At 42.5% G+C, this 16507-nt stretch overlaps 1 protein-coding gene across 1 annotated transcript in view; it reads right to left on the reverse strand.

The window, feature by feature from the left end:
• Positions 1-654: 654 nt before the first annotated feature.
• The window catches only part of LOC108697376 (homeobox protein HMX2), a 28409-nt gene continuing 12556 nt past the window's right edge, over positions 655-16507 (reverse strand). Inside the window, exons 2-3 of the mRNA XM_018227353.2 lie at positions 2259-2533; positions 655-1365 (exon numbers count right to left, since the gene is read on the reverse strand). Of these exons, the coding sequence (XP_018082842.1) occupies positions 845-1365; positions 2259-2532 (795 nt within the window). The 5' untranslated portion in view covers position 2533 and the 3' untranslated portion in view covers positions 655-844. The remainder of the gene's footprint in view (positions 1366-2258; positions 2534-16507) is intronic.

Genomic DNA, 16507 nt, shown 5'->3' on the forward strand with positions numbered 1-16507 from the left:
AATACAGTATCAGCAGTCTCTTTTGCTATTAGAACATAGCACATATATCTGTGTATATATATATATATATATATATATATATATATATATATATATATATATATATATATATATATATATATATATCTGTATATCTGTATATATATATATATATATTTGTATATATTCATTTGCTGTGGGCCCCAATAACATCTAGTTACACTACTAAATATATATAGAGAGAGAGAGAGAGAGAGAGAGAGATAGATATGTAGACATAGATTATATATATATAGAGATATATATATATATAGACATGGATTTTATATATATATATATATATATATATATATATATATAAAAATATATATAAATACGGTATATATATATATATTTATTTATTTATATTCAGTAGCGTAACTAGATGTTACTGGAGCCACAGCAAAATTATTTCAGGGCCCCCAACATATCCAGAGTTTTGTTTTTTTTTAACAAATATGTGTTGAAATTGTTCATTAAATAGAGTCTCATGGGGCCTCCTATACCTCTTGGGACCCCCTGCAGCCTCAGGGTCTGCTTCCTCTGTAGTTACGCCCCTGTATATATATATATATATATATATATATATATATATATATATATATATATATATATATATATATATATATATATATATATATATATATACATGACTCCTAATATATACGTGCCTGTAAATAACCCAACAAATAAAAAAAAGCCTAGTGAATACACATTGTGTATTTTGCTGCTTCTGCTCTGTATCAGCAATCACAGACTTGGAGAAGTGGAAGGTTGCAGCTGCTGAAGTCTCAAGTCCTGACAAACTGTTTTTGGGGGGTTGGAGTCAGTATTCCATCTTGTTGTACAAGTTGTAGAGAGGTAGGGAGATGTTGCTGCTGGGGTAGTACAGAGGGGCAGGGAAGGCAATGGACCTGGGCACTGGAACCCTTAGGATGGAGTTGTCCCTGAACACCAAGGGCATTCCCACCAGAGTCTGTGCTGACGCGTGGGCCATGTTGGCAGCCTCCAGCTCGGCAGAAAGTTGCCTTTTCCATTTGTTCCTGCGGTTCTGGAACCAGGTCTTGACTTGGGTCTCTGTTAGCTGAAGGCTGGAAGCCAAACAGGCTCTCTCTGAGCTGCTCAGGTATCTCTTCATGTCAAAGGTGGACTCCAGCTGGTACACCTGACTTCTAGAGAACACTGTCCGGGTTTTCTTCTTAGAATTGCCCATATTGTCCCCTGCGTCCTTGTGCCTGTCCCCTAATGACTGGGAGTAATGGTTCTGCTTCTCCTCAATGTAGCCCTGCTGGGAAGGAGAGGGCATCTGCAGTCTCTCATTGCTGGACGAGGATCCCTGGGTCCTGTCTGTAGAATATCAAAAAGTCATATTAGATAAAGCATTGTCTCATCATCAGTCTCCCCACCAAATGCCAACTCCCTGCCATTTAAACTGCTCCCAACCCTGCTTCCCCCCCGAACCAACATACACGCGCAATAAATACAAAATTGCGTAAAAATGCCAAATACAAACGATATTATATCATTGTTCATTGTATTTACACCTAACATTTCACACACATGCCTACATTTGTTTTAAATCATTTTGCTGCCATTGAAATTCCCTATCCGAAATGAAAATATTAAATGTAATAATGATTTTTAAATGGTTTTTTTAAATGGTTTTCTTCCCAGTAACCTTTTACGCATTTCAGTAAAAGTCACCAAATAAATGCAATTTCCACTTAAAAGCCCAACCAAATAAACGTACAAAGCTGCTCACCACTGATAATGAATATGAGGATAATCGAATATGTGGTTCTATGAATTCGCATTATATGGAAAAAACAAAATCAATTGTCCCCGATAATAAATCAGTGTATTTAACACAAAAGAAAGGCGAATGGAAATCTTCCCTGAATGACAGACCATTTATTCTTCCATCATTTAATGACTTTTTTGTTAAATACTTCCCGGTCCCGTAGCCAAATATGGTTTAGAGATAAATGACTGAAGGACATGATCGACTAATATCAATTATTTAATTTAGGAAGCAGAAGGAGCGCTGAGCGTAATCCCGCACAGACAACCCAGCAATCCCTAGTTCTCTCTCCCAGAGCTGCTGGGATTATTCATGTGTGTATATTAAATTCAGAAGAAAGTCCAGTAAATATTATCTGTATAACTAGCTGTCTGATTGCTGCTGAGAGTGTTGCGCACAGGCCGGGCGATCATGATGTTTGAAGATAGCGGGTACTTACTAGGGCATCTGTGGGCACCGCAGGGGCGGGGGGCTTGGCCCTTGGAATCCTTATCCCCTTGGTCAGGGCAGTTACAGCCGGGCCCGTTCCAGAATTCGTCTTGTTCCTCCTCATCTGAAGAAATGCTGGGGCTGGACGACTGGCAGGAGATGGTATAAACCCTGGCAACGTTTCGCCCGGCTCTGTCCGATGTAGTAGTAGTAGTTCCCTGCAGGATGGACTGGATGGTGAAGCTGGAGAGAGTGGGCTTGGTGGGCTCTTCTTTGGTGCTCATCCTGAGTGCAGAGGAAGGAGAGATAGAGGATGAGGATGGTGGAGCTTCACTGGGTAGGTGAGGGGGAGTAGAAGGAGGGGGTGCTGATATTTTTTATTATTGAATTGGGGGGAGGGTGCCTTTGCTTCCAGTTTGCTCAAAGAGACTGCTGCCCTCCCTTCACACAGCCCAAGTCCCTTCTGATGTCCAGACTGCCTGCTGGCGTGGCCACATTTGCATGAGTCTCTCGGTTCTATAGGACCAATCATAAGCTCCTCAGTGCAGCAGCGGGGGAAAAATGAAATTGAACTAAAAACCCACTGTCCCCCCCGAGGCCCCTGACACCTGTCCTCTTGTAGGAGGTAGAGAGTTGATGGTAGGGGAATGTGTGAAGTGCCACTGCAGGGAGAAGCAAGGAGCAGCAGGGAGAAGCTAGAGAAGCAGGGAGAATGAAGAGAAGCAGGTAGAAGCAAGAAAATCGGGAGAACCAGGAGAAGCAGAGAGTTGCAAGAGAAGCAGGGTGAAGCAAGAGAAGCAGGGAGAATGAAGAGAAGCAAGAAAAGCGGGAGAAGCAAGAGAAGCAGAGAGAACCAGGAGAAGCAGAGAGTAGCAAGAGGAGCAGGGATAAGCAAGAGACGCAGAGAGTAGCAAGAGAACCAGGGAGAAGCAGAGAGTAGCAAGAGAAGCAGGGCGAAGCAAGAGAAGCAGGGAGAATGAAGAGAAGCAAGAAAAGCGGGAGAAGCAGAGATAACCAGGAGAAGTAGAGATTAGCAAGAGAACCAGGGAGAAGCAAAAATAAAGCAGAGAGAAGAGGATTTCCTGCTAGTTCTGCAGGAGCTTTGGGAGAGAGCCAGACTAACCAGGCATTACGAATATACAGAGAGGCTGCCTAGTTCACACAGTTACTGAGTGGAAATTAAATTAATGCTGGAACCAGAGGGCAGGTATGTGCAACTTGTAGCTCCCTATTTGTGGCAGTGGCAGAGCTATCAGAACTCTTATCCCTGTGAGGCAGTGTACTGTGCAGGATCCAGCTCTTGCTGAACTTCACACAGATTGGGGCTGTGTGGGGATTCCTGGAGTTGTAGGTGAGCAAGAGAACTGCACTTTGGGATATACAAGTTATTCAGCGCTGCTCCACTGACCCCTGGGGTTTGGCCATATCACCAATAAGATCACTTAGCTAGGACTGGGTAGCTGCTTGTCTGTGTGAATCAGCGATCTACAATCTGAGGCTCTCCTATCATTAATGAACTACAAGTCCCAGCATCCATCTCTGCATACTCCTGGGCACTACACTTCACTATATTACACTTTCAACTGTGCAATATCTCAGAGATTTTATATATAACTCTCTGTATTGGCCCCTATTCTGTGATATATAACTGGGCACAATGGTAAATGATCTTCTATGTTGCAATGTTTGGTTTGGTGGGTTAAGGTTTTAAAGGGGAACTCCACAAAAACATAACTTGAGATTTTCTTAAAAGTAAACATAATTTCAAGCAACTTTGCAATATACATCATTTAAAAAATATGCAGACTTTTGGTGGTGATTAATGGTTTGGAACAATTCCCTAAGCCTAACCCCCTGCTCTCCTGCTGATCTGTCTGACTACTTTGCTGATCTGTCTGACTACTGTTACTTTGTATCAACAGCCATCTGTCCTCAGCCTGCATCCTCCAAACCCCACAATTTCCTCAATCAGTGTTTAGTCCCTCCTTCCCTGCCAGGATTTCAAATGATGCAGAAAGAGGAGAACTATTAAACAGCTGAATTTCAGTATAGAAAATGGCATTTATTCATACTTTTTGAAGAAACAGGTAACTGTGAAGTTATTTGGTCAGTCATGCAGTATGGCAGCTCCTATTCATATGTTTTCAAACTGTTTTAAAGATTATCTTCTATACTGCATGCAAACATCTTAGGGGGGCAATATAATAAATGTCACAGAGTTTCCACCAGTTATTACATAATCCCATTAATACAGTGGATAATCATTCCCAGGGTTAAATTTAATTCACAACACTTCTTTATACAAAGACAGACAAGTAACATTACTATGGGGCAGATTTATCAAAGCTCGAGGTGAATTTTCAAATGAAAAAAATTTGAATTTCTAGCTATTTTTTTGTGTACTTGGACTCGGGAATAGTCCAAATTCGATTCAAATTTGAAAAAAGTTAAAAATTAGAATATCGAAATTTTCATCTCGAGGGAATATCGAATTCGATTTGAAATTTTTCCCCAAAGTCCACCAATTGACTCCAAATAGGTTCTAGGAGGTCCCCTCATAGGCTAAATCAGCAATTCAGCAGGTTTTAGATGGCGAATGGTCGAAGTCGAACTTTTAAAGAGACAGTACATTATAAATATCGATAATCTAATTTGGACTATTCCCTAGTCGAAGTACACAAAAAATAGTTTGAAATCCGATTTTTTTTTCATTCAAAAATTCACTTCGACCTTTGATAAATCTGCACCTAATAGTCCTGGAAAGAGAAGTCCAGTTGAAGAGGTCGATACCTTTAAACTGGCCAATATGATATAACAAAAATATGGATTACAGAGCTTTCAGTGCCTTATTAATCTCTTAGGTTTCTTCTTTCCAGTTACCCCTTAATATGTCCCCTACCTACCCACTCAGCCCCTCCTCTTGCCCCACCCATTGCCTGCCTAGGTATGAGTGTTGGGATAGATGAGAGATATGAGACTGGCGCCTAGAACTTGAGACAAGACTATGTATAACATGAAGAGTCGCTCCTGAATGATGGGCCAAACCCAGCAGTTCTGTGATCCAGTTCCAGCCCAGACAAGGCGGCCTCATCATGTTACCTGTCATGTTTATTGGGGAGGAAAAGGAAAGATTCATGGGACATCGCTGCATTCCGTGGAAATAGTTTATTGATCTGCCTGCAATACACCCTATCTCTTGTATTCAGCAATTTGTAGGCCCCACCACAATACCATTTAAAGGGAAAATGTACCATGTTTATAAGCTGGGCTAATTTTCCCTTAAAGGAACAGTTCAGTGCAAAAATAAAAACTGGGTAAATAGATAGTATGTACAAAATAAAAATTGTTTCTAAAATAGTTAGCCAAAAATGTAATGTATAAAGGCTGGAGTGACTGGATGTCTAACATAATAGCCAGAACACTACTTCCTGCTTTCTGACACTGCCATTACTTACCTTGTTTCTGTCGCTGCGAAATCGGCCGTGAAGTCCTGCCCTTAGTCTACTAGAAAATCATTTAAACATTAAAGGGATACTGTCATGGGAAAAAAATATTTTTTCATAATGAATCAGTTAATAGTGGTACTCCAGCAGAATTCTGCACTGAAATCCAATTCTCAAAAGAGCAAACAGATTTTTTTATATTCAATTTTGAAATCTGAAATGGGGCTAGACATATTGTCAATTTCCCAGCTGCCCCAAGTCATGTGACTTGTGCTCTGATAAACGTCAATCACTCTTTACTGCTGTACTGCAAGTTGGAGTGATATAACCCCCCCCCCTTTTTTCCCCAGCAGCCAAACAACAGAACAATGGGAAGGTAACCAAATAACAGCTCCCTAACACAAGATAACAGCTGCCTGGTAGATCTAAGAACACCATGACCAAAAACCCATGTCCCACTGAGACACATTCGGTTACATTGAGAAGCAAAAACAGCAGCCTGCCAGAAAGCATTTCTCTCCTAAAGTGCAGGCACAAGTCACATGACTGGGGGCAGCTGGGAAATTGACAAAATGTCTAGCCCCATGTCAGATTTCAAAATTGAATATAAAAAATCTGTTTGCTCTTTTGAGAAATGGATTTCAGTGCAGAATTCTGCTGGAGCAGCAATATTAACTGATGCGTTTTGAAAAAAACATGTTTTCCGATGACAGTATCCCTTTAAGGAAATCAGATCTCTTTATCATCCATTTCAATCATTTTATCTTCCTCCCTTTCTACAAGCCACTTCCCGTTTCTCTTCATTTAGCATGTTGCCCTTTGTTCTCTACCTTCCCTCTTTCTATGTCAGGGTGCGGGGCAGGTGCAGGGTAAACTATCTCCTCTATCAGCACATTAACCTTTTCAGGGCTCCGCACCACAGTTCAGACACATTACAAATGGTCAGCTTTTATCATGATGTCAGGTCATTAACCCAGGGAGACCCCGCATTGAAAAACTATTTGGGAACATGTCCTTCACTCAGTCCCTGTATATACTTATATTAACACCCAGTCGAACTAATAGACTCACCCACGTGGGCTTGATATAATCTGCTGTTTAAGAGCCCAGAATATCATTGTAATACTATTTATTTAAAAAGCAAAATATCATAGACACGATACAGCCACTTGGGAATCCTTTGTGAGTCCCCTGATACACACTTGCAGGTATTTTTGATCAAGCTTAAAAAAAAAAAGTCACATGTCTATCCATCCCTTTACTGTCATAAATCTTATTTCCTATTAAGATGATAGATCGACACTTTAGAAGATAATTATAGCAAAAGACAAAACACAAAGCTTGGGCTGGTTTCAGGTCAGGTTAGGGAGGGCATTTTTTCCTTTTATTACTTGCACAAAGCTTTCCTTCTCTGCATTTGCACCTATGGGAGCTGCCATATGGTTTGTCTGACCCAGGAATACCCAACCTTTTGAACCCGTGAACAACATTCAGAAGTAAAAGGAGTTGGGGATTCGGGTTTTTAAAAAAAATTTAATTTGATTTTCGAGATCATTGTCTTGCTGAAATGTCCACCCTTGTTTCATCTTCAGCATCCTGGTAGATGCCAGTAGATTCTTATCAAAAATGTTCCATTACATTTCTCCATTCATCCTTCCTTCAATTATATATTGGCCCTAGGGCCCATGATCGGATCAGCCCGATATTGCCCACCTCAAGGGGAGAGATCCGCTCGTTTGGCGACATCGCCAAACGAGCGGATCTCTTCGTGTATGGCCACCTATAGTGCCCGGTTTAGGGTGAAATGATGTTCTTTCCACTTCTGGATTATGACCCCAACAGTACTCACTGGAACATTGAGCAGCTTAGAAATACGTCTGTAAGCAATGCCATCAGTATGTTTTGCAACAATAAGTTTGCCACGGTCTTGAGTGAGCTCTTTGCTTTTACCCATCATGAGATGCTTCTTGTGTGATACTTTGTTAAAGAGAAATGTTGTTATAGGCCAGTATGTGTGGATTACTTGGGGTATTACCAACATATGATGTAAATTTCATGTTAATAGCTCCATTAGAAATATATTTACTGAGGGAAACTTCCTTACTTCCCAGAACTTAAGGAAGCTTTGTTTGTTTCCCTGTAGAGCAGCCGGCGACTATGTAGAGATTTGTATTCACAGACCCAGTGCAGTCTGTATATTCTGATTATTAACCAGTTTTGCTGTATCAGCTTCTATGGCATATATTATTTGACTTGTGCTGTTTTGATCATTTATGACGATCCCTAAGCTTAACCTCCCAACTGAAGCCCAAACCACACTGAGCATGTGCACAGTCTTGGTCTTGCAAAGATTGTAAACAAAGTTACAAGATGACAGCCCCCTGCGGCTAATTTTGAAAGCATAAATCATTTGTTTAATGAGGCTTTTGGTGCAGTAAGTTTATGTTTATGTTTATATTTAGTATACAAAATACAGCATATATATACAGCACATAACTTTTAGTATGATGTACACAGTGATATTCTGAGGCAATTTGCAATTCATTTGGTATTTTTTTGAAGGATTTAGCTTTTTGTTCAGTAGCTCTTCTGTTTGGTATTTAAGCAGCTGTCTGGTTGCTAGGGTCCAATCTACCCTAGCAACCAGGAAGTGGTTTAACTGCAAGATAAATAGGTTTATTTATTGGGCTGGTGGGGCTGTTTGGGCCTCTGTGTGGGCTGTTTGGGCCTCTTTGTAGCTGAAATGCCAGGGTCTGTTTTGATTTTCAGTCCAGACCTGGCTCCAAACCAGTTACAAGACTGACTAATACAAGTAGTACAAGCCATTCCTATATCCCCAGATTGTGCACATGAAACAAGGGGGATAGTCTTGCACAATGGAAGAGATGGTCTGGCAGATAACCTGTGCTTGTATGTGTGTAAATAAGTCACTGCACATCCACAGGAGAAAGGGAGGATCTTTGTGTAAACTCTAAATAAAAAAAATGCAACTTTTACCAATCTCTAGACTCAAAACAAAAAATACTGCCTGATACCAGTCTGCACCCTTCTGGCCCTTTCCACACACTCCTGACTAGTTTCCTTCAGTAATGGGCAGTTCCCACTGGAGAAATGTAAAGATCTGACAGCTTATTTGTACCTGTATGTGTTCTGACACTGTCAGATACTGTTCTCCTTCATTAATAAAATAATTCACTAACCTTCAAACAGAGGCAGACCAGGCAATTTTGTTACTGGCTGCATTTAAAGCCCAAGGTATTCCTCAAATATCATAACGTTGGGGGTCGCAAGAATCATCCATCAGTTCCCTGAGAAAAAATCCCCCTTAGAAATCAACAGCAACTATTCTCTTTTGTTACCATTAACTTTTTTGAAGCCTATGCTTGTCCACCCATGCTAGAAGATGGTAGCGCTCACATTTTGTAAAAATATATATAACTACACAATAAGACCCTTCTTTGGGGCAAATTTACTAAAGGGCAAAGTGACTAACGCTGGCGAAGGAGATAGACTGTAGCGCTACTTCGCACTCTAACGCCAGGTGAATGGCGAATGGACGAAACTACGCAAATTCACTAAGATGCGGATTTTACTGAACGTTACCTCTTGCGCCAGACTTGCCTTCGCCACCTCAGACCAGGCGAAGTGCAATACAGTAGATGGGAGTTCCTCAAAAATAAATTTAAAAGTCCCAAAAAACGCTGGCGACTTTTCAGTTTTTCAGGGTGATAGGCTGTAAAAGATCGTCAATTTTTTTTAGGGTTTTCCTACATTTCCTAACATATGGAACATAAACTATACACTGGGCTCATGTGTAGGGCATTATAACAACTTTATTTTCTTTTATTAAGGTTTCCCTGGCTTGTGTAGTGTAATGTATTTGCTGCAACATATACGTCCAATGAAATTTTACTTCCTGCCCTATGCAAATTAGTCAACGCTAGCGCAACTTCGCTTTGCTTGCCGAATTAACGCTAGCGAAACTTCGCCATCGTTCGGCACCCTGGACGCAACTTCGCATTTTAGCGAACTAGCGTTGTCCTGGCGAATTTTTGCCTGGCGAAGTGTGGCGATGTAAGCAAAGCCGTCGCTGGCGTATTTCCGGAGGTTAGTGAATTTGCACCTTTGTTATCTTAGCATCACAACTAATTAACGTGAAATCAGCAATGCAGTTAGTAGACCAGCTGAATATCATACTTGGTATCACTACTGATTTGTTTACAGGCTCATTATGATTGGTTGCTTTTTAAAATAGATGAGCAACTAATTGTGTGACTTACTACCTAGTGCATCAGTTGCAGTCTGCATGTTACTGGCTATATATTATAGCCAAACTACATGCATTGTCAAGAAGGGCTGAGCCCATGGCATTCACCAATAAGCACTGCAGCTGTGCCTTCCCCATATGCCTTTCTCCATAGAAGGCAATTAATCACACTTTTGGAAACTTCCCACTGCCTTTAATCACGGCTGAGATGTCGCCCTGTGTGATGTTAGCCTTAGGTTATAAAGGGAGGAACACAGCAAGCTTTATAAATTAAATTATATTTATGGCAGGTTTGTTAACCAGGGTAGAACTGGGAGGCCAATTGGCCATTATCACTCATCAAATTCTGCATATCTGCATCTGTGATGTGTAGCTGGATCCTCTTTCTTCCTCCTTTTATTGCTCATTCACTGCCACTTCATAGTGTGATATAATGATGGCTAATTAAATGACTGACCCCCATGGCAGTAAGGGGATAAAGAAAAATTTGACATACGCCGGGGCCCTGTATCTCTGCTGTCAGGATAAGGCGTTTAACTAATTAAAAGTGCGATAAAGTCTTTGTATCAATTACTTGTCAATCCTGCAGCGAGCCATTAACATGGAAGAAGAATAGAGAATTAAAAGCACCGTTCTGCACTCTCGCAAAGCCTGGAATAAGCAGGAACAGGGGGAGCTGTGCAGTCACCAACCATTTGGAATACTGGAGAATTTAACCTCCCAATGCCTACAGATTATTATCAGTCTTCCATTCTAGCCATAATTATAGCAACAGAGAAATGATTCAAGGCCCAGCCCTGAGTACAAGAAAGCTTTGCTAGGCTAATCTCTTCTAGTCAAATGGGTAAAATGAAGTGATGGGCGAATTTGTCCTGTTACGATACGCCGAAAAATTTGTGAATTTTGACGCCAGCATCAATTCTGCCGCTCGTGTCAACGTTGACGCCAGCTTCAAAGTCAATGAGCGTCCGAATAATGTTGACGCGGAACGGTTTTGACGCAAGCGAGTTTTCCGCCACGTGTCCAAATTTTTTTGACACTGGCGAATTCTCGCAGCAGTTTCTCAAATGTATTCGCCAGCTGTGAAATGCGGAAATTCGCTGCAAATTTACACCTGACAAATTTATTTGTCCATCACTATGATCTTCCTATATAAATATCCAGCTTGAGCCAACACTGGACATGGGAGCTTGAGCTACAAAGCGATCCTTTGCATTACCAGTTTTGCAGAGCAGGAAGTGAAGGGTTCTGCAGAACAGGAAGTGAAGAGTACAAAACTGCTTCGGATTCAGACAAATTCTTAGTGCTTAGCTGAACCAAATCCAAACTCTAAAAGTCATATGACTTCACCTTTGTTAACTTTTAGTATATACTAGAATGGCTAATTCTAAGCAACTTTTCCATTGGCCTTCAGTTTTTCTTTTTTATATATTTTTTTAATTTTTCTGCTTCTTCTGACTCTTTCCAGTTTTCAAATAGGGGTCACTGACCACATAGAAAAAAAATCAATGCTCTGTTGGGCTGGTGGCACACGAGGATATTAGTCGACAAGCGATAAATCTTCACTGCAGGCGACTAATCTAGTCGCAAGGAAACTTCAGGCAACTTCGGAAAATGAAACAACGCGAATACCATCCCAGCTGCGATTCACATTCTTGCCGGTGAGAAGGCATTTTGGGGAGATTAGTTGATGGCAGTAGCGAAGGTTTATCGCTTTGGGACTAATGTCCCCCTGTGCCACCAGCCTTAGGCTACACATATAGGGCAGAGACAGACAAGAAGATTCGGGGAGATTTAGTCGCCCAGCGACAAATCGGCTCTTCTTCGAATCGGACAACTCTTCTCCCCAAACTGCACTCTGAGCGTTTCATATTCCGAAGTTGCCTCACGAGTAAACTTCTGGCGACTTTGGAAAACAAAATGCTGCGAGTGCCATCATGCCGGCAATTTAGATTCTAGCTGGCAGGGAAGAAGTTTAGGGAGATTAGTCGCCCGAAAAAGGGGTGATTTGTCAGCAGGCGACTAATCTCCCCAAATCTCCATATGTGTCTCTGCCCATATAGTTTTTGAAAGGTAACAGATTTTTCACAAATTAAAATTTTTAAGTTTGGCCAAATACATGTTGCAGGATTGAGTATTCAGCATCGATGTGTCATTTTACACATCATAAGCTGGATGTACATGTTCTGAATTGGAGGTCCAATTTGACTGATCTCAGCCAAATGAGAGGAGGAAGGGATTGTGTTTAATAAAACAGCCCAAAATGTTCTGGCAGACCCAATTCCACCTGTACATAATTCAACCCTTTCTCTTCCATACACGGGCTGATAAAAGCTGCCGACAGACCGTGTCGGCAGCTTATTGGCCCGTGTATGGGGCCCCCCGACGGGCTTCACTGATCGAGATCTGGCCGAAAGTCGGCCAGATCTCGATCGGATGGGACTAAAAATCCCGTCGGATCGCGGCCGCATCTATTCGATGATGCGGTCCCGCGATCCGACCGCCCGTTAGGCATCATTAGGATCCGAGCGTTGGGCCCTAGGGCACACGATCGGATCAGCCCGATATTGCCCACCTCAAGGTGGACATATCGGAGGGAGATCCGCTCGTTTGGCAACATCGCCAAACGAGCGGATCTCTCCATGTATGGCCACCTTTACTCACTGCCATGAGTGATGTTCCGTCATTGGTATAAACAGATATTACTGAGCCCCCAAAATTCTTAGAAAGATATTTTATATACTTATATTGGATTCACCATATTGAGAAGGAAAACCATTGGACATTGTGTAGTAATGGGCCCTCCAACAAACACAGGGTCTTCAATCATTATCATTATTACATCTCTTTGTGTTATATTGCACTGTGTTAAACTCAAAGCATCATTAAACCCTCCTCCATCTATTTGTGCATACATGCATGTATATATACCACTAGCATCGACAGGGCTTCTTTACCCTGGGACGTATATGTCTAAAGGGTAAGTAGGGTCATCCCTGGAGCAAGGTGTCCTGCTCTCTAGTCAGCCATGCTTAGTGCGACCATTAGAAAGAGGCATATGCTAGAAGCAGGGGGGCCTCTGAATATATTAGGCAACTTGACTGCAGCACAGTTGGTGACAAAATTTACAACCTCTGTAGACAAGCCGTGAAATCTCCTCTGTCACAGCTAAATGGGGAGATTTTATACACCCATTTCAGCTTCAGCTTGTTAAATGAGCACATCTGTCAGCTGAGCAAAGTGTCTCAAAGACCCATCGAGCAGGATTTCCTACTCTTTAAGTCAATGTCTGGTCCCTCTTCCATATGAACCTTCATCAATGGTGCCAAACAGACATTGCCTGTAATTTCTATGAAAACAGACTGGTTAACCTATGAAACGTAATTTCTGGTTCAACTACAGCTCTCTTCCCATGAGTTTGTGGTCCTGAGTGGGCAGAATTAATATAGATTCTTTTGTTGACACTGTCCAAATCTTCGTCCACTATACTTTTAGCCACAGTTATGTCTCTGAGGTTATTATCCACATATAGGGGCCTCTACCTTCCCCAAAGATGCTATCCCTACTGCTACACACACCTGCTCACCCTGATATACCTGCTATGCCACAACCACAGTCCCTTCATAGAGACAATTATCCCACTGTTACTATAGACACCATCTCTCCCTACTATACCTGCTATCCCACAGTCACACTCCCTTCCCAGAGACTATTATCCACTGTTACTATAGGCACCATCTCTCCCTACTATACCTGCTATCCCACAGCTAAATTCCCTTCCCAGAGACTATTATCCACTGTTACTATAGGCACCATCTCTCCCTACTATACCTGCTATCCCACAGTCACACTCCCTTCCCAGAGACTATTATCCACTGTTACTATAGACACCATCTCTCCCTACTATACCTGCTATCCCACAGTCACACTCCCTTCCCAGAGACTATTATCCACTGTTACTATAGACACCATCTCTCCCTACTATACCTGCTATCCCACAGTCACACTCCCTTCCCAGAGACTATTATCCCACTGTTACTATAGGCACCATCTCTCCCTACTATACCTGCTATCCCACAGTCACACTCCCTTCCCAGAGACTATTATCCACTGTTACTATAGACACCATCTCTCCCTACTATACCTGCTATCCCACAGTCACACTCCCTTCCCAGAGACTATTATCCACTGTTACTATAGGCACCATCTCTCCCTACTATACCTGCTATCCCACAGTCACACTCCCTTCCCAGAGACTATTATCCATTGTTACTATAGGCACCATCTCTCCCTACTATACCTGCTATCCCACAGTCACACTCCCTTCCCAGAGACTATTATCCACTGTTACTATAGGCACCATCTCTCCCTACTATGCCTGCTATCCCACAGTCACACTCCCTTCCCAGAGACTATTATCCCACTGTTACTATAGGCACCATCTCTCCCTACTATACCTGCTATCCCACAGTCACAATCCCTTCCCAGAGACTATTATCCCACTGTTACTATAGACACCATCTCTCCCTACTATACCTGCTATCCCACAGTCACAATCCCTTCCCAGAGACTATTATCCCACTGTTACTATAGACACCATCTCTCCCTACTATACCTGCTATCCCACAGTCACACTCCCTTCCCAGAGACTATTATCCACTGTTACTATAGGCACCATCTCTCCCTACTATACCTGCTATCCCACAGTCACAATCCCTTCCAGAGACTATTATCCCACTGTTACTATAGACACCATCTCTCCCTACTATACCTGCTATCCCACAGTCACACTCCCTTCCCAGAGACTATTATCCACTGTTACTATAGGCACCATCTCTCCCTACTATACCTGCTATCCCACAGTCACACTCCCTTCCCAGAGACTATTATCCCACTGTTACTATAGGCACCATCTCTCCCTACTATACCTGCTATCCCACAGTCACACTCCCTTCCCAGAGACTATTATCCCACTGTTACTATAGGCACCATCTCTCCCTACTATACCTGCTATCCCACAGTCACACTCCCTTCCCAGAGACTATTATTCACTGTTACTATAGGCACCATCTCTCCCTACTATACCTGCTATCCCACAGTCACACTCCCTTCCCAGAGACTATTATCCACTGTTACTATAGGCACCATCTCTCCCTACTATGCCTGCTATCCCACAGTCACACTCCCTTCCCAGAGACTATTATCCCACTGTTACTATAGGCACCATCTCTCCCTACTATACCTGCTATCCCACAGTCACAATCCCTTCCCAGAGACTATTATCCCACTGTTACTATAGACACCATCTCTCCCTACTATACCTGCTATCCCACAGTCACAATCCCTTCCCAGAGACTATTATCCCACTGTTACTATAGACACCATCTCTCCCTACTATACCTGCTATCCCACAGTCACACTCCCTTCCCAGAGACTATTATCCACTGTTACTATAGGCACCATCTCTCCCTACTATACCTGCTATCCCACAGTCACAATCCCTTCCCAGAGACTATTATCCCACTGTTACTATAGACACCATCTCTCCCTACTATACCTGCTATCCCATAGTCACACTCCCTTCCCAGAGACTATTATCCACTGTTACTATAGGCACCATCTCTCCCTACTATACCTGCTATCCCACAGTCACACTCCCTTCCCAGAGACTATTATCCCACTGTTACTATAGGCACCATCTCTCCCTACTATACCTGCTATCCCACAGTCACACTCCCTTCCCAGAGACTATTATCCCACTGTTACTATAGGCACCATCTCTCCCTACTATACCTGCTATCCCACAGTCACACTCCCTTCCCAGAGACTATTATTCACTGTTACTATAGGCACCATCTCTCCCTACTATACCTGCTATCCCACAGTCACACTCCCTTCCCAGAGACTATTATCCACTGTTACTATAGGCACCATCTCTCCCTACTATGCCTGCTATCCCACAGTCACACTCCCTTCCCAGAGACTATTATCCCACTGTTACTATAGGCACCATCTCTCCCTACTATACCTGCTATCCCACAGTCACAATCCCTTCCCAGAGACTATTATCCCACTGTTACTATAGACACCATCTCTCCCTACTATACCTGCTATCCCACAGTCACAATCCCTTCCCAGAGACTATTATCCCACTGTTACTATAGACACCATCTCTCCCTACTATACCTGCTATCCCACAGTCACACTCCCTTCCCAGAGACTATTATCCACTGTTACTATAGGCACCATCTCTCCCTACTATACCTGCTATCCCACAGTCACAATCCCTTCCCAGAGACTATTATCCCACTGTTACTATAGACACCATCTCTCCCTACTATACCTGCTATCCCACAGTCACACTCCCTTCCCAGAGACTATTATCCACTGTTACTATAGGCACCATCTCTCCCTACTATACCTGCTATCCCACAGTCACACTCCCTTCCCAGAGACTATTATCCCACTGTTACTATAGGCACCATCTCTCCCTACTATACCTGCTATCCCACAGTCACACTCCCTTCCCAGAGACTATTATCCCACTGT

Source organism: Xenopus laevis, chromosome 7S, assembly GCF_017654675.1.
Source record: "Xenopus laevis strain J_2021 chromosome 7S, Xenopus_laevis_v10.1, whole genome shotgun sequence".
Taxonomy (NCBI): Eukaryota; Metazoa; Chordata; class Amphibia; order Anura; family Pipidae; genus Xenopus; species Xenopus laevis.